General features: G+C 41.9%; 3 protein-coding genes and 5 non-coding genes across 12 annotated transcripts in view; 7 read left to right on the plus strand and 1 right to left on the minus strand.

The window, feature by feature from the left end:
• Zwilch (zwilch kinetochore protein) overlaps positions 1-14,281 on the minus strand; it is a 34,305-nt gene extending 20,024 nt beyond the window's left edge. For 3 of the 4 annotated variants that reach the window (XR_004111896.1, XM_031345813.1, XM_031345814.1), the window contains exons 1-8: positions 13,990-14,281; positions 10,420-10,471; positions 7,711-7,806; positions 6,742-6,860; positions 5,039-5,238; positions 3,689-3,759; positions 2,992-3,147; positions 359-430 (exon numbers count right to left, since the gene is read on the minus strand). Coding sequence is in view for 3 of the 4 variants with exons in the window: in XM_031345813.1 (XP_031201673.1) it covers positions 359-430; positions 2,992-3,147; positions 3,689-3,759; positions 5,039-5,238; positions 6,742-6,860; positions 7,711-7,806; positions 10,420-10,471; positions 13,990-14,063 (840 nt within the window). In the remaining variant the exon portion in view is untranslated. The remainder of the gene's footprint in view (positions 1-358; positions 431-2,991; positions 3,148-3,688; positions 3,760-5,038; positions 5,239-6,741; positions 6,861-7,710; positions 7,807-10,419; positions 10,472-13,989) is intronic. The other variant, XM_031345815.1, reaches the window with a different exon arrangement.
• Positions 14,282-14,476: 195 nt separating this feature from the next.
• Positions 14,477-18,893, plus strand: Rpl4 (ribosomal protein L4). Its single transcript, XM_031345816.1, has 10 exons — positions 14,477-14,609; positions 15,291-15,462; positions 15,657-15,763; positions 16,072-16,210; positions 16,597-16,721; positions 17,374-17,503; positions 17,756-17,912; positions 18,105-18,188; positions 18,284-18,404; positions 18,604-18,893. The coding sequence occupies exons 1-10, from the start codon at positions 14,607-14,609 to the stop codon at positions 18,826-18,828; spliced, it is 1,263 nt and encodes a 420-aa protein (XP_031201676.1). The 5' UTR covers positions 14,477-14,606; the 3' UTR covers positions 18,829-18,893.
• On the plus strand, positions 15,511-15,578 carry LOC116074059. The gene has a single exon (XR_004112041.1). It is a non-coding gene; the product is annotated as a small nucleolar RNA SNORD18 (small nucleolar RNA).
• Positions 15,909-16,007, plus strand: LOC116074061. Its single transcript, XR_004112043.1, has one exon. It is a non-coding gene; the product is annotated as a small nucleolar RNA SNORD16 (small nucleolar RNA).
• LOC116074057 lies at positions 16,373-16,443 on the plus strand. The gene has a single exon (XR_004112039.1). It is a non-coding gene; the product is annotated as a small nucleolar RNA SNORD18 (small nucleolar RNA).
• LOC116074060 lies at positions 17,130-17,228 on the plus strand. The gene has a single exon (XR_004112042.1). It is a non-coding gene; the product is annotated as a small nucleolar RNA SNORD16 (small nucleolar RNA).
• On the plus strand, positions 17,555-17,625 carry LOC116074058. The gene has a single exon (XR_004112040.1). It is a non-coding gene; the product is annotated as a small nucleolar RNA SNORD18 (small nucleolar RNA).
• An 897-nt stretch (positions 18,894-19,790) lies between the features above and the next one.
• Snapc5 (small nuclear RNA activating complex polypeptide 5) overlaps positions 19,791-23,239 on the plus strand; it is a 7,950-nt gene continuing 4,501 nt past the window's right edge. Inside the window, exons 1-3 of one of the 2 annotated variants that reach the window (XM_031345819.1) lie at positions 19,791-19,919; positions 21,025-21,114; positions 22,404-22,528. In XM_031345819.1, the coding sequence (XP_031201679.1) occupies positions 19,830-19,919; positions 21,025-21,114; positions 22,404-22,526 (303 nt within the window). In that variant the 5' untranslated portion in view covers positions 19,791-19,829 and the 3' untranslated portion in view covers positions 22,527-22,528. Of the gene's footprint in view, positions 19,920-21,024; positions 21,115-22,403; positions 22,685-23,239 lie in introns of those variants that run through there. The other variant, XM_031345818.1, reaches the window with a different exon arrangement.

Raw genomic sequence — 23,239 nt, forward strand, 5'->3', positions numbered from 1 at the left:
GTTCCAGAACAGCCAGGGCTACACAGAGAAACCCTGTCTTGAAACAAACAAACAAACAAACAAACAAAAAAACCCCCAAAACTCAAAAACAAAAACAATAACAACAACAAAAAACTAATTTGGTGATGCTTTGTATAATTCAGCCAGTAAAGTAGAAAGGCAGAGAGTATAGCTATTATCTAAGTGGCACTCCCTTTCATCTTGAAGACAACTGCCATATAAATAACTATGCAAATTGTCAAGACTGTAGTGAAATGTAACATTTAGAACAAATTTTAAAGAAAATCAAAGTTATACTGTGAAACAATTTTGATGACAATATATAATTCGATGAAAGAAATTCCAGAAGGATACTCACAAGGAGAAATTTCAGTTCTCTGTGAAGATGATTCAAACAACCTCTGGGCTCTCCTGATTGTACTCTGATATTCTAAAAAGTATCAAAGACCATCAGTTTTCATAGGCAACCCATGTTCTCTGTCCAAGAGTCACTGTGACTTGCATTTCAATTGCATGTCTTATAAAGCACAGTAAATTAAGTCCATACCTCAATTAGCGTATCCTATCCCAAGATCTTACAGATCTGGCTCTCCTGATATACAATCTGAATCAGGCCACTGCCCTCTTCTCTACCATAAAGACAGAACAACTGCCTCCCTCACATGGTCTCCTGCCTTTGCTCAGAGAATTTCCAAGAGGACAGGTGGACAAAATTTAAATAAACAGCTCAAAACTCAGTGATAGTTGGTATTATGATACACTAAAAACAAAGTCCCAATAAGTAAGTGTGTTAGTCTACTAACTAAACCAACACACAAGTAGTCTACCCAGAAGCTATCGATTTACAACCTTAAGTCCTTAAAAGCAAGTAAGCAAATTCCTACTACAAGAAAAGGAAACCATAAGTATAAATCTTACCCTCAGGAGAGCCACTGTTAACATGGTGGAGGCTTCTGGGGAGACACCTTTTTTTTTTTTGAACAAAACATACTTGACATCCACAGTTGTGCATATTATTCTGTATACTTCTCTTTTTAACTTTTGCTTAAAAAGTTTTTCCTATTCTTTTGAAATATTTATCCCCATATTATGCAGTCTAGGGACTGGATATAGGCCAAGTGCTTTACCACTGAGCTATATCCCCAGCCCTAGACTTTAAGTGGTTTTTCCAGACAAGGTTTCTCTGTGTAATCTTGGCTGATCTGGAACTCACAAAGATCCTCCTGCCTCTGCCTCCCAAGTGCTGTGCAAGGTGTGTGCAAACACAGCTCTGTCTAAAACATGATTTCTAAAGCCCGTACAAGAGCCAAATCTGGTGTTGCAGGTCTATAATCCATCTACTCTAGAGGCTAAGGCAAGAAGTCACAAATTAAAGGCCAGTCTAGATTAAGGATTAGCATGGCAGATCTCTGCAGGTACTAAGGCAGGTATTGGCCTACCTCAATATTTTTTAAAAAAAGGGCTTGGCATGAACACAGGGGTGTTATCCTGGAGAAATAGTACAGTAGTTAGGAGCACATACTATTTATACCGACATCCTGAGTTTGATTTTTAGCACCAATACTAAGAAGTTCATAACCATCTTTAATTCCAAAACCAGGGGAACCTAATACCTCTGGCCTCTGCAGGCACCTGCACTCACATGCACATACTCATAATTAAAAAAAAAAAAAAAAATCACCAAGGGGGCTGGAGAGATGGCTCAGGGGTTAAGAGCACTGACTGATTCCCAGAGGTCCTGAATGCAATTCCAAGCAACGGCATGGTGGCCCACAACCATCTCTAATAGAATCTGATGTTCTCTTCTGGTGTGACAGCTACAGTGTAGTCATATAAAAACAAATAGCCGGGTGGTGGTAGCGCACGCCTTTAGTCCCAGCACTTGGGAGGCAGAGGCAGGCCGATTTCTGACCAGGCCAGCCTGGTCTACTGAGTGAGTTCCAGGACAGCCAGGGCTACACAGAGAAACCCTGTCTCCAAAAAAATCAAAACCAAACAAAAAACCAAATCTTTAAAAGAAAAAATCAGTAAGGAGCTGGTGAGATGGCTCAGGGGGTAAGAGCACTGACTGTTCTTCTGAAGGTTGTGAGTTCAAATCCCAGGAACCACATGGTGGCTCACAACCACCCATAATGTAATCTGATACCCTCTTCTGTGTACTCATTTATAATAATAAATCACTAAAATAAATCTTACAAAGAGGGTTAGCTGAGGACATAGGTCAGTGGGAGAATACTTGCCTATTATGTTATGCACAATCTCTAATACCAAAAATAATATTTTCTTTAAATTTTTATTTATTTTTTTAATGTGTATCAGTGTTTTGCCTGCAAGTATGTGTGTGTGAGTGTGCCAGATCCCCTTGAACTGGAATTACAGACAGTTATGTAAGAGCTGGAAATTGAACCCAGGATCTCTGGAAGAGCAGCCAGTACTCTTAATGGCTGAGCCATCTCTCCAACCCCACCAAATATAATCTTAATTTTAAAGTATCTTATGATACTCCTCACCACTTTAACCATTTCTTATTTTTTGACTGAATATTCAACAGGTCCTACTTTTAATACTTTGAGAACTTAGTTTTTTGCTAGCAATTTTATTTTATTTTTTTTTGAGACAGGGTCTCAGTATGTAGCTCTGGCAGTCTTGGAACTCTCTATGTGGACTAGGCTGGCCTCAAATTCTCAAGAGATCCTCTGGGCTCTGCCTCCCAAGTGATGGGGTTAAAGGTGTGTGCCACTATGCCTGAACAGAAAGAATTTGACTTCTCTTGAGTCACCATGCAAAGAGACTGTATTCACTTCTTAAAAGTCAGGTGCCATAGTAACAGAATTGTCAGCTTAGTTGATAAAACCTCCATTAGTTGTCTGGTGAGCCATGCCTGACATCCAGTGGATATAAAGGCTGGAAGTGTACAGCACTAGCAGGAAACAAGTAATCTACCACTCAGAAGCCTGAGCAAACTAAAGAGAAGACAGGGTCCACTCCTACCAGAGCTGCAGTTGAAGACAGGGGAGGGGTTTGAAGAATCTCATCCACAGGGCTCCAGGAAAGATCCAGAGTGACTGTCGTTTGGGATGGGTGAACAGTGTCATCCAAGTCAGTAGACTTAAAGAGCTCATACTGGGCAAAGCCTCTGGTTGTTACCTGAAGATAGAAGATCAACAGCATCAGCTTCACATGACCAAACCATTATCAAAGCCACCTTGATTTCTGTCCCAAAAGAAATCTGTCATCCAAATGAAAAAAAATAAGACAATTCTCTTAAGCCACAAACATTAGCCAAATAGAGTGAGCACATCTGCAGTATGTGGGTCCCATATCTGAGGACTTGAGTGTTGTCCTAGAATTAACCCCACAGACAGCTAGGGGCAACAGACAAAGATTGACACACAGAACCATCTAGTCATAGTGAGAGAAAGAAGAGAGCTGTGGCTGGGCAGTGGTGGCGTACGCCTTTGATCCCAGCACTTGGGAGGCAGAGGCAGGCGGATTTCTGAGTTCAAGGCCAGCCTGGTCTACTGAGTGAGTTCCAGGACAGCAGGGCTATACAGAGAAACACTGTCTCCAAAAACCAAATACCAAAAACCAAAAACTTAAAAGAAAAAAAAAAAAGAAGAGAGCTGTTAAGTGAGGATGGCAGATCAAATAAGCACATTACAAGAAAGCTAGTAAGAAAAATACTCACAGCAGACAAATGATGTCTTTTCTTGTGTGAATTTTTTAGATTTTCTAAATCTTCAGAGTAATTTTTATCAGCTACAGTTCATGAGATAACAAAGAAAGAAAGGAAGAAAGAAGATTGATTTAATTCCAAATTATACTGTTAAAACTAGAAAGTTAATCCCAGCACTTGGGAGGCAGAGGCAGGTGAATTTCTGAGTTCAATGCCAGCCTGGTCTACAGAGTGAGTTCCAGGACAGCCAAGGTTATATAGAGAAACCCTGTCTTGAAAAACAACAACAACAAAAAAACAAAACAAACAAACAAAAAAAAAAAAACCCAAAAAAGTTATGCTAGGTGGTGGTGGCACACTCCTTTAATCTGGCACTTGGAAAGCAGAGGCCTGCAAATCTCTGTGAGTTCGAGGCCAGCCTAGTCTACAGAGGAGAATTCCTAGACAGCCTGAGCTGCAGAGTGAGACTTTGCCCTATAAACAACAACAAAAAAACCCAAACATACAAAAAAAGAGGTGTTAGATAGAGAAAGAAAGTGGGGTTCAGTGATTAGGGAAAGGGGAGGGATCTGGAAAGAGGGAAAGTTGGGAAAGAGGAAACTATGATCAGAATATACTGTATAAAAAAATATTTTTAATTAAAACAAAAGAGTGTAATTAGCTTGGCATGATAACACGTCTTTAATCCTAGCACTTGAGAGACAGAAGCAGGTAGATCTCATTGAGTTCCAAACTACTCTGGTCTATGTACTGAGTTCAGGGCTACCTGGGCTACATATAGTGAGACCTTGTTTTAAAAAGAATATAAATAAAGCCAAGCATGGAAACTCATATCTAAAATCCTGGCTACTCTGGAGACTGAGACAGAAGGATATTGAATTTGAGACGAGTGGGCTAAAATGACACTCTACAATAAATGAATTAAACAAATGTGTACATCCAGAAAATACTGGTATGGACTTGTAGTCCCAACTGCTTGAGCCCACGTATTTAAAACAAGCCTGGACCACAAAGAACTAATATTTAAAGAAGAAAAGTCTGTGTGGTGGTATTCATGTAAAATCATGAATAATTGGGCTTCATACTATGGCTGAAACAGAATAATTAAGTTCAAGAGTTTAAGGACAACCTTGCCTCAACCCACTCCTTCCAAAAAAGTAATTTTTAAATTAAAAAGTACAAATTAGATTAAACCCAAACAAAGCAGGCATAAAATATTTGTGAGTTTCTACAATGCTCCCTCCCTGCTGTTGAGCACAAACTCAAATTTCAATGTTCCACGTTTTACTCCTGTCCTGTATGGAAGCCCAGGAACACCACTAAACAACTAGGCAAATAAATATACTGAGACTGAGCACTCACCTTTAAAAGTGACCACATATAAGATAACACCTGTAATGATGGCATTTGCTGTGATAAGCTCAGCTCCTAGCCAACAGGTACCTTCAGGATCTGAACCGTCACATCTCACCCAAAGAGGAGGAAGGGCTGTCACTGGCTGCTTAATCTTCAAATGGGTCATATTAGGATTGTGAGCCATGGTATAAAGCCCAATTAACTGCCTTTAAAACAAGGAATAGGAAAACCAATTGTAAAATGGCAATACATATTACCTTTGAAGCTGAAGGTGTGGTTCAGTGGTAGAGCACATGCTTGTCATGTGTGAACCACCAAGTTTGATCCCCAGCAACACCCACCCTCTATTTTTTCCTTTTAATTAAAAAAAATGTGAAGGGTCTCACAGAAACAACAATCTGGAAATGAAGAGAAAAAATTCACGAATACATGTATGTTTATATATTTCAGTAAGAGAATAATAAGGTATACTATATACTCTAATAGTTACAAGTCTAGAGAGATGGTTTAGCAGTAAGAACATGTATTGCTCTTGCAGAAGACCAGAGTTCAGTTTGTAGTGCCCACACTGGGTAGCTTAGAACTGCCTGTAACTCCAGCACCAGAGGTATCCAATACTTCTGGCATCCATAGAGTCTTACATGCACAGGCTATGCTCACCCCTCCTCTCTCTCTCACACACACATATACACACACCTGCATAAATTAAAAACTTTAAAGTCATGTACATTGGGTACAAAAAGGTATCATATATGATTATGACAATTTAACAGCACATATTATATTGTATACACATGTACCATATATTGCTTTGGATATATAAATCTATAATCGTTGAAAGAAAATATTTTTTTTTTTTTCGAGACAGGGTTTCTCTGTGTAGCCCTGGCTGTCCTGGAACTCACACTGTAGACCAGGCTGGCCTTGAACTCAGAAATCTGCCTGCCTCTGCCTCCCAAGTACTGGGATTAAAGGCTTTTGTTGAAAGAGAAAATGACGAAGTAGACATATCAAAATAACTGGTTTTTAAGGTATACAGAAGTTACCATTCAAAATTAAGGAATTTCTAAGGCATTCAACTTCAAATAGTAAATACAAAAATCTTAGGGTGGTATGAAAGGCATGAAGAAATAGAAAATCAAGAAATGCTATAGCCGGATGGCGGTGGCGCACACCTTTAATCCCAGCACTTGGGAGGCAGAGGCAGGCGGATTTCTGAGTTCAAGGCCAGCCTGGTGTACAGAGTGAATTCCAGGGCAGCTGAGCCTACACAGAGAAACCTTATCTCGAAAAGCAAAGCAAAACAAAACAAAACAAACAAACAAACAACAACAACAACAAAAAAGAAATGCTAGGGGCTAGGGATTCATCTCAGTTGATAAAGGGTTTGCCTTGAAAGCAGAAGGACTTGAGTCCAGAACTCAAGGGAGACATGCATGCTGGGGAGAGGTGGCATACACTCTTGATCCCACACTCAGGAGGCAAAGACAGGTGGATCTCTGTGAGTTTGAGGCCAGCGTTGTCTACAAAGTGTCTACAGTGTCTAGGATAGCCAGGGCTACAGAGAAACCTTGTTTAAAAAACATACACATATAGACTACACACACACACACACACACACACCCTCAGCCCCAACAATGTTTCAACTCACATCCTATTCTCCATCCCTAACTCTACTTATAAAAACAAAACAAACAAAAACAACTTACCTTGCTCTCCCAACTGGTAAGGCCAGTGGCCTAATAGTTTCACCAGTAGAGAGATCAGAAATAGCAGTTTCTTCAGAATGTAGTTCTTCAACATGACTTGTTTCTTCCTTCTCCAAAACCTTTAAAAAATGTTTTAGATGATTAAATCAGATGTAAGGGTCAATTCTCTTTTGTGTTAGAAAACAACTACACAGGAGGCTGGAGAGATGGCTCAGCAGTTAAGAGCACTGGCACTAGAGTTACAGGCAATAGTGAGCTGCCATGTGGATGCTGCAAATCAAGCCGAGTCCTTTGCAAGGGAAGCCGGTGTTCTTAACCACTAAGCCATCTTGCAGCCCCTAAGATCCTGACTGTAAGTGCTTCCACAAATCTGACAATGGAAGAAAAGAGATCTGACAGGTACAGTATGTGCGAGCTAGGGATAATCACTGCAGGAGACCCTGGGAGAATGCCCAGGTACTCATCTTTCATTTCCCAAATGGAACAACCTGTTCCCGGGAAATGAGCTTAGCGTACTCAGCTCTCAATTTTACCTTTTATTTATTTATTTGGAAACAAGGTCCTTATGCTAGGATCACAGGTATGCAGTACCACACTCAGCCATAGTGGCCCTCTACCCCACTTCATTTGTTCGTTCATTCATTCATTCACGTGTCAAGACAGGGTTTCTCCGCGTAACCCTGGCTGTTTTGGAACTCACTTTGTAGATCCGCCTACCTCTGCCTCATAAGTACTGGGATTAAAGGCATGGCTACCACACCTGGCATTGTTTTTTTTCTTAATGGCTCTATTATGAAAGTTTGTATTATGTATATATCTATAGCTGGCATTATATTTCAGTAGAAAACACTGTGCCTACTCTTAAAAGAATGGGTACGCTTTCATTAATAGGAAAACATGTAGTACAAGATTATTCCAAAAAAAAGCAAGTGTGGTTACTAAGAATTAACCACAAAGCCCAATACTTACCACTTTCTCCACAAGAAACACTAAGTCATTTTCATTTAGAATAGTTTTCAGAAGATTTGGTTGGCCTTTGCTGATCAACTGTACTTGTACATCAGCCTGTAAAAAAGATTGCAGCATTTCTATTAACTATCACAGACCAATTACATGCAAATTACTAAAAAAAGAATCTGAACTATGCAAAATACTTAAAAAGGGTTCACTTATTTTGCCATGTCATTTCTCATGTTTAGAAAAGCTGACTAAAGGGGCTAGAGAGATGGCTCAGTGTTAAGAGGGCACACGTGGAGGTCCAGGACATTGTTCAGGGGCCTTCTTCTTCATGTGGGCTCTGGGGAGTCAACTACTGTACTCATCTAATAGAAATCTAGGTATGACTCACATATAAAGACATGTTCTAATGGTTTCACATCATGAACTGCTTTCCCTGTTATTAAAGATCTGTGGAGCCAGTGACGCATGCCTTTAATCCCACCACTTGGGAGGCAGAGGCAGGCGGATTTCTGAGTTTGAGGCCAGCCTGGTCTACAGAGTGAGTTCCAGGTCAGCCAGGGCTACACAGAGAAACCCTGTCTCAAAAACACAACAACAAAAAAAAGGATTTGTGGGTACCTAAGACCACAGCTGGTGTATAGCAATTCTGTAAATGTTATTATTTAGTACTTTCCAGTTAAGTGTTGTAATAAAACAATAGACAGCAAATACCCATGAATTACTTTCTTAGAATACCTAAAATCATATTGGTACAACACCTGAAATCATAATGGTACAATCAAATTGCCCTTCAAATATGTCAGAAAACCTAGCAACACAACAAATATTTTCATCATCAGTACAAGAAGAAATTAGATATTCTGATGACAAATATCAAACATACCCCAAGGAACTCAATGCCCCTGTCATCAGGAAGTAGTGTAATAGTAATGCTGCCTCCTTTCCAACCCGACTTTATTCAGGGATCTCTTTCCTTTCCTCTCTATTCTTTTTTTCCCCTTTTATCTGGAATTAGGGGTTTGAAAGGGTGGAAGAACCCATAAAGTACCCAAAGACACCTATAGACACTAGTTCAAAGCACCAAGGATACTGTTAATCTAGCCTGTAAGTTTCAGTTATTGTAGGCTGCACTGTGTTCTTGTGACTGTGACCGTACATACAAATGTAATCAAGTCAAGCTGAAAGTAACTGAGTTAGGGAGTAGGGTCTAGACTCAATGACTGCTATTCTTACAGAAGAGATGCAGAGACAACAGACACAAGGGAGAAGGCCGTGTGCCTAGAGAGACAGGTGTTGGGGCAACACCGAGACTACTAGAAACCCCAAGTCAGGCAGAATCCTGGAAGGGTTGTTTTCTGAAGCCTTCAGTGGGAACATGACCTACCTATACCGTCATTTCCCACCTCTAGTCTCCAAAACTGTGAGAGTCAACTTCAACCTGAAGCTGCCTAACTGTAACCCTTTCCACTGCAGCTACAGGAAATGGACGGAATTCTGACAGTGAAAGAGAACTGCACTTGTGCTTTTGGCTCATGTCCTTCATCTTTTCTATCAGTTTTTGCCCTTCCTGGTGGTTCTTGAGTTTTATAAATATTTTACCCACACATCTATATAAATGTAGATATATGCAGTTATTAATCTTCATTAATAATTATTTCTCCCTCGGCTGTTTTTTTTTTAAGATTATTTATTTTTACTTTACATATGTTTTGCCTGCATGTATGTCTGCAACATGTGTGTGCCTGCTCCCAGAGGTCATAGAGGGCATCAGATTCCCTGGGACTGGGACTAAGAGACAGTTGTGAGCTACAATGTGGGTGCTGGGAACTGAGCAACAGCCAGCAGGAGCAACAAGTGCTTTTAACTACCGAGCTGTCTCTCCAGTCCCTAGTCTGGTTTTTAATAAATATTGGTTCTATGTTTCACAGATACAGGTTTTATATTCCAACTATGAGGAATTTAACTATGGAACATCTAATACATAGCAGAGTTTCCTGGGGTAGCCCTGGCTGTCCTAACACTAGTTCTGAAGAGGCTGAGCTCACACTCAAGAGATCTGCCTGCCTCTGCCTTCTGAGTGCTGGGGTGAAAGCTGGATGACATCACACCCAGCCAAGATTCCTAACAGATCTATAAGCAACCATATTCATATTTGTAAAATCTGGAAACCTTACCCAAGAGTCTTTATTGAAACATAGCAACAGAATGAATCTCAAATGCATATATTCATTTAAAAAACTAACGCTGATCCAGGAATGGTAGCACATCTTTAATCCCAGCACTCAGGTTGCCTAAGCAGGTAGATTTCTTAACCTCAAGGCCAGCCTAATCTAAAAATGGAGTTTCATGAAAGCCAAGGCTACATAGTGGGAACCTGTCTCAAACAAACAAAAAAGGAAGAAAAAGAAAGCTAAAGCCAAGAAACCATATATTTTATTTACTGACATTCCGGAAATGGCAAAACTGCGGAGAGAGAAAACAAATTAGCAGTTGTAGGGATAGAGACATATGAAAATACAGGGACATGGGTCCATTTCGAGACAGGAAATAATCTACACTTTGATAACAGACATGGCTGCACTCCTGAAGGTATCCTAAAAATTCATAGAACCATCTCCTAAAATGCTAAAGTTTACTATATGTAATTTCAAAAAACCTGATTTAAAAACCCTACCATTTTAGGGTCATTGTGTTTGAAACCAAATAAATTGCTCATACCTCATAGATAAATGGGTCTCTACAGACTCCTTTCTTGTCTTCATTAAATTCCCTGAAAAGCAAAACCACGTGTGAAAAACAGAGCTGCAGGATCTCCCTTATTATTTAAACTCAGAAATTAGCTAGTACTTTTATTTACACATTAGTAGAGAAAGCTTAGTCCTTACAACAGCTGTAGGGATAGCTGCAGAAAGGGAAACAGTAAGTTAAGAAAAGATAAAGGAGGGTGGGCATGGGGGTGGGGGTGGGGCATGCTGTGATCCCAGCAAAAGCAGGCAGATCTGAGTTTCAGGCCAGTCAGGGATACATAGTGACACTTTGCCTCAGAACAATTCTGGAGGGCACCTAGAGAGATGGCTCAGGGCCAAAGCACTGTTGCTCCTACAGAGGACCTGCGTTCAGATCCCAGCACCCACATGATGGCTTATAAGCTTACCTCTAACTCCAATTCCATGGGATCTGACACCCTTTTCTGACCTCAGCAGGCACCAGGCATGAACTAGCCCACATGCATATACACAGGCAAAACATACACATAAAATAAATAAATATAAACAAATGCTTTTGATTATGTGTATATATGTACGGGAGTGGCTAATGAATGTGTAAGTGCAAGAACCCAAGAGGGCATTGCTCTGGAGCTGGAGTCACAGGTGACTGCGACACCTGCTGTGGGCTCTGGCATCCAAACTCTGGTCCTCTGGAAGAGTAGTAAGTGCTCTTAGCACCTGAGCCATCCCTTCAGATTCATAAATTTAAAAACAAAACAAACTAAACTAAAAATGTAAAAATCTTCTGGAGATGGAATACACCTATATTCCAACATGTAGATGCTGAAGCAGGAATTTGACAAGTTCAGGGCAACTAGGGCTGCACAATTGGAAGCCTGTTTAAAAAACAAAACCAGAAAGATAAAAGCCTCTAATATAAATTTAAGTATCATTTAAGAAAGTTTCTATGGGCTGGAGAGATGGCTCAGTGGTTAAGAGCACTGACTGCTCTTCCAAAGGTCCTGAGTTAATTCCCAGCAACCACATGGTGGCTCACAACCATCTGTAATGGGATCTGATTCTCTCTCATGGTGTGTCTGAAGACAGTGAAAGTGTATTCACATATATAAAATAAATAAATCTTTAAAAAAAAAGTTTCTATAGTCAAGTAGTGGTGGTACAAGCCTATAATTCCAGCACTTGGGAGGCAGAGACAGACAGATCTCTGTGAGTTTGAGACCAGCCTGATCTACAAGGTTCCAGACAATGAGGGCTAAAGAGGGAAACCCTGTCTTAAAGAAAAAAAAAGTTTGGACTTAAAAATATAAAAAAGAGAGGGATGGAACAGGTCCCCCCCCCCAGGGAAACCAGGAAAGGAGATATTATTTGAAATGTAAATAAAGAAAAAAAATCTAATTAAAAAAAAAAGAGATTTGCCCTTTTAGTTGGGGTGGGGTGAGCATGTAACTTCAGAGGCCAGAAGAGGACGACCCTGGACCCTTCCGCCACAGCTGGAGTTGTAGACAGCTGTGGATCACCAGAAGTGGTGCTCTTAACTGTTCAGCTCTGCTTCATAAGGTATTTAATAGTGATCTCCAAAGTATATAAATTATAAAGCATTAGCAGACTCAAATAAAATGCCAAAATACAGAACAGCCTCATCTATAGGAAAAGTAGCTTTAGTTACTGAAAGAACCCAACAGGCATCTAAGGATACAGTTTGCATCTTTTGATCTGATACTTGATCTAATTGATCTAGTAACATAAAAAACAAGCCTAGTAGGTCCACTTTTGTTATGTTGCACAAGACTCTTTTATTTAATATATTTATTTAAACGAGACAGGGTTTCTCTGTATAGCCCTGGCTGTCCTGGAACTCACTCTGTAGACCAGGCTGGCCTCAGAAATCCGCCTGCCTCTGCCTTCCAAGCGCTGGGATCAAAGGCGTGCGCCCAGTGTGGCTTTTAACTCCAGACTTCCTTCAAGTTAAGAGTTATAGCCGGGTGGTGGTGGTGGTGGTGGCGCACGCCTTTAATCCCAGCACTTGGGAGGCAGAGGCAGGCGGATTTCTGAGTTCGAGGCCAGCCTGGTCTACAGAGTGAGTTCCAGGACAGCCAGAGCTACACAGAGAAACCCTGTCTCGAAAAACCAAAAAAAAAAAAAAAAAAAAAAAAAAAAAAAAAAAAGCCACACTGGGAAGAATGGTAATTTCTTCTCAGATTTGTTGCAATGCCCTTGAGGTCCCCCAGAAACTTTTAGCAGACACTGTGAGGAATACAATAAGTGAAAAACTTCTGGAGTTTATGCACGGAAAGACGAAAACAACCAGGAAATAATTAGTAAGCATAAAGGGTATAAATACATTTGTATCAATGGAGGTGACAAAACAGACTTCTGGTTGTTTTATCAACCATAGAAGCACCAAACATAACTCCGGTATAAGAGTGCTTGCCTAATAAATGTGAAGCCCTGGGTTCCATTCCCAGCACCTCAAAAGTGGGGCATGATGGTACATGCCTGTAATGACAGCACACTGGAGATGGGCCAGGATGTTTACAAGGTCAAACTTTGGTTTAAAACCCAAGTCCAAACCTTGGGTTGAAAACAACAATAAAGTACTTAACACCATGGCAAAATACCACAACAGTTAAAAACAACTGAAGTTCCTGAGTTCAAAGACATTATTAGCTTCTTTAAAAACACTAGTGTTGGGGCAAGCCTTTAACACCAGAACTTTGAGGGCAGAGGCAGGTGGATCTCCAAGTTCAAAGCCAGCCTACTGTACAGATCCAGTTCCAGGGCAGGCAGGGTTACACAGAGAAACTATCGTGAAAAACAAAAACACACTAGTTCTTTTCCTATAATAGTGAAAAATTATTACTGCTTTTGTAAACGGGGGGAGGGGCAACAGTGGCAGTTAAAAATGACAGCATTTAGAAAATAATGAGCTATACCAGCCAGCAACACTCTGAACCTAGAATTTATAGAGATAAGTTTTTGGCCTCACGTCGTCAGGCCTACGAAATAAAAAATCTTGGAGGCCGAGCCTGTCAATGTACATTTTGGCAACCCTCTGGGCTTGATTCTGATGTGAGTCGCTGACTTAGATTTTCACACAGGATGTAGAAGTTGACAGAATCCTCTTGGAGCAACATTTCACCAAGGGAACAAAGTGGAATCTGGCATAGCTCACGCCTCTAATCTCAGCATCAGGAGGCTGGCAAGGAGGGTCGGTACGAATTCTGTACGTTTCTTAGGAGTCAGTCAAAGCTTGAGGCAGAATGTCATCTAGCTCTCTGTATCCCAGGAGCCTCTACTTAGAAGCGTGTACATCAGTAAGATGCGTAAACTGATTTGTTGTCTTGCGTCCCTTGGGTAAGCACTGATGTTTTCTCTGGAGGCTAGCAGTAGCCTAGGCCTCCGCAGAGCCCAACCCACTGCACAGCAGAGACCTGCCTCTCCTATCCCAGGTCCAGGGGAGCCGGCAGGGTGCGGAAGCTTCAGTTGGGCCAGACAACACCGGCGGGGATGCAAAGGCCGGGAGGGACAAGTACCATCCCATTCCCCAACCACAACTCACTGCCAAAGACGAGCATAAAACTCCTCAGCCCCGCGGTTCATACGCGCCCACATCCCGCCGTGGCCTCGGTCCATAGCGGAGAAGCTAAACCGAACTGCGCGCCCAGACCCTGACGTCAGAGGCCATGACCCCGCCCCGCCGGGACTACTTCACGCTTTAAGTTCTGTTTGTTCTCACTGCTAACACATTGCTTTAATTTAGTAGAGCGTCCCTTCAATTGACTATTACGAAAATCTCCCATCTATGTTAGGGGGGTGGGAAATTGATTAAAAGAGATGTTATGATGGATGTGGGCGGGATGAAGAGAAAGAAAATTCTTCTCGCGAGAGTTGTGACGAGTTACGGATTATTCCGCGAAAAAGAGTCCCTCCATTCTAATCACTCTTTTCAACTTTAAAAAAAAAGGCTACATACTTTTAGCACACGTCACGGAATAACATTTCTTTTTGAAAATTTTCAGAGCAGCAGAAAGATCGCTTGTGCTTCTAGGTTGTTTTTGGTAAAGGGCAGGAGGCGGAAGACGAGTGGAAGGATATATAGAGTACACGTGATAGGTCCTTCCTTTTCCTGTGGGAGCAGCCGGGTAGAGAGGAGCGTGGCCTTCTCCTCTCCCCGTCATGGTGAGTGGAGGTCTTCTACACTGGGCTTTCTCCTGGGCTTTGGGGCCTGTGGAGGAGGATGAAGGTTCAGGACATGGGGTCTGCAGAGAGGAGGCGAGGGGAATGGCACCTAGCATCTTTTCTGGCCGGAACTGAGTTGTGGGTGCTGCGGCAGCCATCTTAGAGGCAACGTGGGCCACAGCGCAGGGTGGATGACAGAGGAACCTTTGAGGTCTTCGCTTTCCTTAGTTCTAAAGAAGAAAGGCTTCTGGAAGCCGAGCTTTTGGGTGCTAGAGGCTTGTCAGTGGTTCGGGGTCGCTCGATGACAACTCGGCGTAGGCTTTGGCAGGGCATGTGCTTTAGGGCCATTGAATTTGTATATCCGTCTTCAAATGAAAGGGCTTAAGGAAATCTGAATTCATGCTTTCCAGCAAAATCGTCTTTGAAATGGTTTCTGAAGAAGCAGGTCTTAGTATGGGTGTAATCTAGACCATTGAACCTTAAGACAATTAACAGTAGTAGTTTTGGATATTTTATCTTTCCAAAAATGTTTATCTGTGTTTTACTTAGTAGATGGGTTGGTCTGACCACGGTAAATTAGCATTTGGAGACCGGTCTGAGATTCATCGTTAAATCGACGAGGTTTCATATACAGGAGATGCAAGTACCTCTGGTTTAGTTACCTCTTTTGTTCCTTCCAAGGCTTGTGCCCGTCCCCTCATATCTGTGTACTCTGAAAAGGGAGAGTCATCTGGCAAGAATGTCACTTTGCCAGCTGTGTTTAAAGCTCCCATTCGACCAGATATTGTGAACTTCGTTCACACCAACTTGAGGAAAAACAACAGACAGCCTTATGCCGTCAGTGAATTAGCAGGTATGGATTTACATTCGTCCTGGATATATACGTTGAAGGCTCCTTTGCAGTAAATGATGAGATTCCATTGGTCCGTGTTTCTGAACTACATGATTTTCCTTGGCTATTCTGATGCTGCCTTTATCATGAATACATTTTAAGTCATGGGTTTGTTATGAGTTAGTCTTAAACCTTTTGTTTTTGACGAATTTTAGGTCATCAGACCAGTGCTGAGTCTTGGGGTACTGGCAGAGCTGTGGCTCGAATTCCAAGAGTTCGAGGTGGTGGGACCCATCGATCTGGCCAGGGTGCTTTTGGAAATGTATCCTTGATTAGTGCTCTTTGCAATTGACCAGCTGGACGTAAGGCTAATTAATACTAATTAATATTTGAGTCATGTTTAAAACTACTAGTGTCTCCAATAAATATCTCTAGGCAACAATCTGGAGATGTTTGGGGGGGTTACTTGCAGTGATGTCGTAATTTGCGTCTTACTCTGTTCACAGCGACAGTTGCCTGCTGTCAGTAAGCTGGTTCAGAAGGTTGACGATTATTGTTACTGAGCAAGTAATAACCTTGTTAATTTTCTAAATTTGAAAAAAAAATGTTAATTCTTGACAAAGAAAACAGATGTGTCGTGGGGGTCGCATGTTTGCACCAACCAAAACCTGGCGTCGTTGGCACCGCAGAGTGAACACAACCCAAAAAAGATATGCCATCTGTTCTGCCCTGGCTGCCTCAGCCTTACCAGCTTTGGTGATGTCTAAAGGTCTGATGCTTTGATATGTGATATTTAGTTTTAATTCTGCACCAAAGTAAATTGCTTCTGTGAATTCCATTTCTCTCTGCCTGCTAAAGCCACTTTTGCTTACATCAGTATAGTAAGCCTTTGATTGCGGCTCCTATCAAATTCTTAGCACATTTTTAGCTGTCAAAATGATGAAATTCCACTTAATGGTCCGTGTTTCTGAAACACATGATATTAGTGGAAATTCTGATTTGACGCAGATTGTATGCTGGCTTATTTTGGGGTATGGTGCGAACAGTCGAGACTTATGCCACTAGAGGCAGAGACTGGGTCTTTTGAGTTCTGGGACAGTGTCTCCAGAGTAAAAAGTAAGACTTTGCTGCTAAATATTAAATTGGTTTTGTTAGGTCATCGTATTGAGGAAGTTCCTGAGCTGCCTTTGGTGGTTGAAGATAAAGTTGAAGGTTACAAGAAGACCAAGGAGGCTGTTCAGCTGCTTAAGAAACTTAAAGCTTGGAATGACATCAAAAAGGTAGGTTCACCATACACTTAGGTCTGGGCTTCCGTACTGTCAGATTTGTTTTCTGGAGCACCAGGGTAACTGCCTTTGGGGGGTCATCATCAACACACAATCATTGGGTGCTTGTAAGAGAGGTATTGTTGCAGTAAGTGTGGGCCGTTTATAGATGAGCAGGGATTACCATGATCATTTCACATTTATTTGTATATGTCCAAAAAAGACAGCTTGGGAGCCGGGCAATGGTGGCACACACCTTTAATCCCAGCACTTGGGAGACAGGCAAGTGGATTTGTGGACAGCCAGGTCTATACAGAGAAACCCTGTCTCGAAAAACCACAGCGGGGGGGTATAAAAAAAGACAGTTTGTGGAGTCTTATTTTTGCTGTCTTCCCCCCACCCCCAGAAAGGGCTCGATCTGCTTGCAATGATGTTGTAATTTGCGTCTTACTCTGTTTTCAGTGACAGTTGCCTGCTGTCAGTAAGCTGAATCAGAAGATTGACGAAAATTATTGCTGAGCAAATGAGTTGTAAATATCGGTGATAAAACACCATCAGGCATGGCTGGGGGTTCCTTTGCCTGCTGAGACCATTTTTTGTTTAATAAGATTGAGGATATGGGAAGTTTATATCTTGATCAGAATACTAAAGCCTCCTCGCTGTACAGGTCTATGCCTCTCAGAGAATGAGAGCTGGCAAGGGCAAGATGAGGAACCGACGGCGGATCCAGCGCAGGGGCCCCTGCATCATCTATAATGAAGATAACGGTATCATCAAGGCCTTCCGAAACATCCCTGGTAATTCTTAAACATGTTTTAACTGCCTATTCTGTGCAAGCTCGCTCAGCTTGGTTATGATGAAATTCCACTTCATGGTCCGTGTTTCTGAAATAACATGATTTTGTGGAAGTTCTGATTCCTACATGAGTGAGTTACACCCATCATGATGGCTTGAGCTGTTAGGTGCCCTGGGTAGCTCAATCAGCCATAGACACTGTATGTCTCCTGTTGAGTACGTACAGGCTTCCTGACTCTTCTCTCCTATTAAAGGTATTACTCTGCTTAACGTAAGCAAGCTGAACATTTTGAAACTTGCTCCGGGTGGGCATGTGGGACGTTTCTGCATTTGGACTGAAAGTGCTTTCCGGAAGTTGGATGAGCTGTATGGCACTTGGCGTAAGGCTGCATCCCTCAAGAGTAACTATAAGTGAGTTGCCCCATGCTTATTACACATCCGTGACTAATGTGTACATTTACATTCTCCTTGGGTTCTGTATTCTAATTTTGTGTGCACTTTCCATTGTTTGGAGTAATGTGTCTCACGGTTATTACAATTTTTAATGCATTATGTTCAGTTAGAGGATGAGAATTTGGACTTACGTTTTTTTTTTTCCCCCAGCCTTCCCATGCACAAGATGATGAATACAGACCTTAGCAGAATCTTGAAAAGCCCAGAGATCCAAAGAGCCCTCCGAGCACCACGGTAAAGTTTTGAAACTTAAAAGTATAACACTTGATACAACCTCTTTTGACTTTTAAAGCGATACATGTTGATTAATGAATGCTACCCCTTGATAGAAAGAAGATTCAGCGTAGAGTCTTGAAGAAGAATCCACTGAAGAACCTGAGAATCATGTTGAAGCTGAACCCTTACGCAAAGACTATGCGCAGGAATACCATCCTTCGCCAAGCCAGAAATGTAAGTCATAGTTTGCTGTGTCAATTTTTTTTTATAAGATTTGATTGCCCCTGAGACTGGAACTCACTATCAAGACCAGGCTGCCCTCCACAGACATACCCACTTGCTTCTTCCTCCCCAAATACTGGGGTTAAAGATGTGAACCACGATGCTCCCATTGAAGATAAGATTCTTAATTTCCTACTTGTTTTTGTTGCAGCACAAACTTCGGGTGAAAAAGCTGGAAGCAGCAGCTGCTGCTCTGGCAACCAAATCCGAGAAGGTTCCAGAGAAGAGTACTGCAGACAAGAAGCCAGCAGTAGGTAAGAAAGGAAAGAAGCCTACAGATGTCAAGAAGCTGAAGAAGCCTGCAGGGAAAAAGGTGGCTACCAAGAAACCAGCAGAGAAGAAGCCTACTACAGAAGAAAAAAAGCCTGCTGCATAAACTATTAAAATTTGTTAAATTCCAGAGAGCAGAGACAGCCTATTTGAATAAATCACAGAAACCATTGTGTGATGTTTTATTTTTTTAAAGATTTATTTTACGTGTATGAGTACATTGTATCTGTACAGATGTCCATGAGCTATCGTGTGGCCGCTGGGAATTGAACTCAGGACCTCTGCTGGCCCCGCTAGCTGCAGCATTATAAACTATAGCTGTCTTCAGACACCAGAAGAGGGCGTCAGATTTCATTACAGGGTGGTTGTGAGCCACCATGTGGATACAAGCTTCGGACCTTTGGAAGGGCAGTCAATGCTCTTACCTGCTGAGCCATCTTGCCAGCTTAGAACAAAATGTTTAATAAAATTTCATTCTTTAGTCTGATTTGTTCCACGTGGTAGTCTGTAGTTAAAGTGAATTTGGGATGGTCTAACAATGAAATCCATTTTATTAGTATTTGATATCAGTGTTTTAGACCCATCTGAGAAGCATGAGGATTAAGTCAGGAGCAGCTAGGTGTCAAATCCTATGAATGTCGTAGTTAGATTAGCCGCTAGGGGGCATGATGGTGAAGGGGAGGGCAAGTGCAAAAATTATGGTTGCTGTGGCAGGGGGCAGTGTTTACACAGCATTTTCTAGAGTACAGGTCAATCTGATCATTCTAGGATTTCCTTTGTTTCTTGTTGCCTTGATGTCAAAATTACTAGCATATATAACGTGTGTAAAAACACTTCTCTTTCCCTGAAACAAGTATTTGGTGGTATTTCGTTCGATTCCTGCTTGAAAAACTTTGCAGTTTAAGGTCACTTGGGAACGTTAGAAGTACTGAGATGAATGCTGTGAAACTTATTTACCCAGTTTTACTGTGGGGGTGAAAGAATACTGGACCTTCAGCAAACAGGTATAAGAAAATAAGCATGCGCTCCGTCGCTGATTTCGGTAACCGGAAGTGACGTCACCGCTACGCGACTAGTAGAAGGCAGAGCCTTAAGGAGTTGAAGGGGATGTTGAGTCGACTGCAAGAGCTCCGCAAGGAGGAGGAGACCCTGCTGCGTCTAAAGGCGGCTCTGCACGACCAACTGAACCGCCTCAAGGTGAGCGTGCTGCCCTACAGCTCTAGCCCCTCGTGAGTGTACGCCGAGCGCAGCAGTAGAGCTCCGGTCCACTAGGTGTTCGGCAGGTTTAGCTCCTGAGCCCACATCCACCCCGACCCAGCCCGCCGGCTCGCGCTCAGCTGCTGGTTAATATTGTTTATATGCACTAGAAAGGGCTTTAGTGTTGTCAAGCTAGTATCGCATCTCAAATCCGCCTGCGGTGCGAATGAGGTCTGGGAAAGAAACTTGTCCTTTAGAGTTCCCAGTAAGTCTTCTGGGAACAGATTTAGGTACGCCTTGATCGTGTCCTAGACATAGGGTTAATATGGTCCCTGTGAAATGATCGTGATAATCCCTGCTCAGCACTGATGGGCAAGATCTTTAAATGTAAGTGACTTGAGGATTAGTGAAGCCCTTTATAAACTGAACTTGTATACTGTGGTATAAAAAACGATATGCAGCTTTTCTCGGGGCATTTATAAACGGCCCACACTTATTGCAACAATACCTCTTACAAGCACCTAATGATTGTGTGTTGATAATGACCTCCCAAAGGCAGTTATCCTGGTGCTCCAGAAAACACCTGCATTTTTTTATCCTCTGCCTTCACTTTCTCATCAATGAGTAGACAAGTTCAAGCTTAGGACATCCATCTATGTCTGTGGAACTAGCTGTCTCTTGGGGTTAGGGTAAGGGAGGGGGAGAAGTGGTCTCCCCTGTGTAACCCAAGTATGCTTTGAACCTAGTGTGTAGCTCAGGTTAGCTTTAAACTTATGATCCCCTTGCCTCCTACATTTCTAACCTTTCTGTAGTAGCACACGTCTTTAGTCCCAGCACTCCGGAGGCAGAGGCAGGTAGATATCTGTAAACTCAAGGCCAGCTTAGTCTACTTATTGAGTTGTAGGACAGCCAGTGTTACAAAGTAAGACCTTTTGGGGAATGAAAAAGGTGGGGAGGTAAAGCTCCCCCTGTCCTTCTAGAGAAGTTCAGGGATTATAAGCAGTTCTTTCTCATGATGCCAACCTATATGGCATCAAGTGGAATTCACTCACTATGGTAACCCAGCAGAATACTCAGTGAAGTGTCTTTGACTTTTCTTTCCTAGGTTGAAGAATTAGCCCTTCAATCAATGATAAATTCTCGAGGAAGGACAGAGACACTGTCTTCTCAGCCTGCACCTGAACAGTTATGTGATGTAAGTTTAGTCAAGTAAATACAGACTTCCAGATAGAATGTAGAGTCCCATTGTGCCCTAGCTCTTTGGGCAGGCAAATGCTGTATGGCACGTTATTACCAAGTCCAAAGGACTCTGGGAAGTACCATTCAGATAGTTGGGGGCATGGACGAATTTACTGTACATTGAAGGTAGGACGTTATACAAGGTAAGCACGTACCTACCAGTGAGCTGTATCTCCAGCCCTTCATAATTTATAGTTCACTAGTTAGCTAATCTGCATTAATCATCCAAACAATAGCTTGTCTTTTATACTTTGTCAAGTTTAGGCAGCCTCTGCTTTTCTAGTGTACACCAATATGCCCAGCCTACTCACATCTCAAATTACTCCATCCTTTCCAGTTCTCAAGTGAACCCAGAGAAACTAGCAGCAGTGGCTGTGGTGGTAGAGGTGGTAGGGCTTGTTTTGAAGCAGTATGTTTTGTGCCTAGTCCAGCCTTCTTATGTTCTTCTCTCTGCCAGGGACTACAGGCATGTGCACTTGTATCCTGTTTAGAAACTCTGCTCTCTTTAGGACTCTGTCATGGTTGCTGTTCTGTGAGTGTGACTCCAAGTAAAAAGCAGGTGCTAAGGATGAGGCGCAGGTTTTACCCTACTCATGCTTACCAACTGCCTTTAACAAAGCCAAAACCTTCTTCCTGACTAGACCATGTTTTGAGAATTCTTTATAAGCGATGTAGTCTACACAATTACTTTGCTGATGGTTTCTAAAAAAGAACGTGGTAGGTAGGTAGGTCAGTTATCATTTTAGTAAACATTTTATTCTTACCTCTTTTCAGTAGTGTGAAATAAAAATATGAACCTAAAATTGAACTCTTTTAAACTTTAAAGTTATTTTTATAGGTGTGTGTGAATGCATGTTAGTATCCATGGAAGCATCAGATACCCTAGAGTTGGGGCTTGTGAGCTATTCAGCATGGATATTATTAGGACTCAAACTTAGATCTTTTTGGAAAAGAAACAAGTACTCTTTTCTCTGTTTTGTTTTCCTAGACAGGGTTTCTCTGTGTGGCCCTGGCTGTCCTGAAACTCAATTTGTAGACCAAGCTGGCCTTGAACTCACAGGAATTCACCTGCCTCTGCCTCCTGAGTGCTGAGATTAAAGGTGTACACCACCATCACCTTGCATGCACAAGTACTTTAACTGCTAATCATTTCTCCAACCCCATAAATGACATTTGATTTTAAAAAAGAATTTGCTGTTTTGAGGCTCAGCTCCTTTGCAGTAATCCTAATGTTATTTTACACAGATGTCACTACATGTAGACAATGAAGTGTCAATTAATCAGACTGCACTGAAGCTGAGCACAAGGAACCCTATGGAAGAGGAGGAGGAGGAAGAAGAGGAGGAGGAAGAAGAATCTGATTCATAGAGGTGCGAGAAGGGCAGGGCTAGTAGTTATACAAACTAAACTAAGTCTTGGATACTTCATCTCTTCAAAGTCGTCTTGCAGGGCCTATGTGAAAGATAGACTTATGAATGGAAGAGGCTCAGTCAATAAAGTATCTACATTCAAATATGAAGACCTGAGTTTGGAGCCCCAGAATCTGTAAAAACACAGGCAGAGTGTCACATGCCTGTAATCCCAGCTTTGGGGATAGGAAGACCAACAGATCCCTGAAGCATACTGGCCAGCCCGTCTAGCCAAACCAGTGAGTTTTGACTCACTCAGAAACCTGTCTGAAAAGAACAGTTATAATGGACATAGAGGCTTAGCACATCTCAATCCCAACACACATGGAAAGGGATTAAATGGCAAGCTGCAAAAAAAAGTTTTGGTTTTTTTTTTTTTTTCCTGCTGCAATAGGTGAATCAGTTCAATTTCATTACCAGAGGAATGGGGAAAAGTAGTTAACATCTGATCATTATGTAAAAGATCATAGTAACATATAAAGTTTTAGCTGACTTTGGCATTTACATACCTATAATCCCAGGCTTTGGGATGCTCTACCAAGAGTGATTGCCATCCTATATGAAGCCAACCTGGACTATAACGAAAACAAAACACAATGTAAGGTCTTACCATGGCTTAATCACTAGGGTATTAGGCTAAGCGAGATTAACTAGTCACTCTATTCCTTTTTT

The sequence above is a fragment of the Mastomys coucha genome, unplaced genomic scaffold (genome assembly GCF_008632895.1).
Source record: "Mastomys coucha isolate ucsf_1 unplaced genomic scaffold, UCSF_Mcou_1 pScaffold23, whole genome shotgun sequence".
Lineage (NCBI taxonomy): Eukaryota > Metazoa > Chordata > Mammalia > Rodentia > Muridae > Mastomys > Mastomys coucha.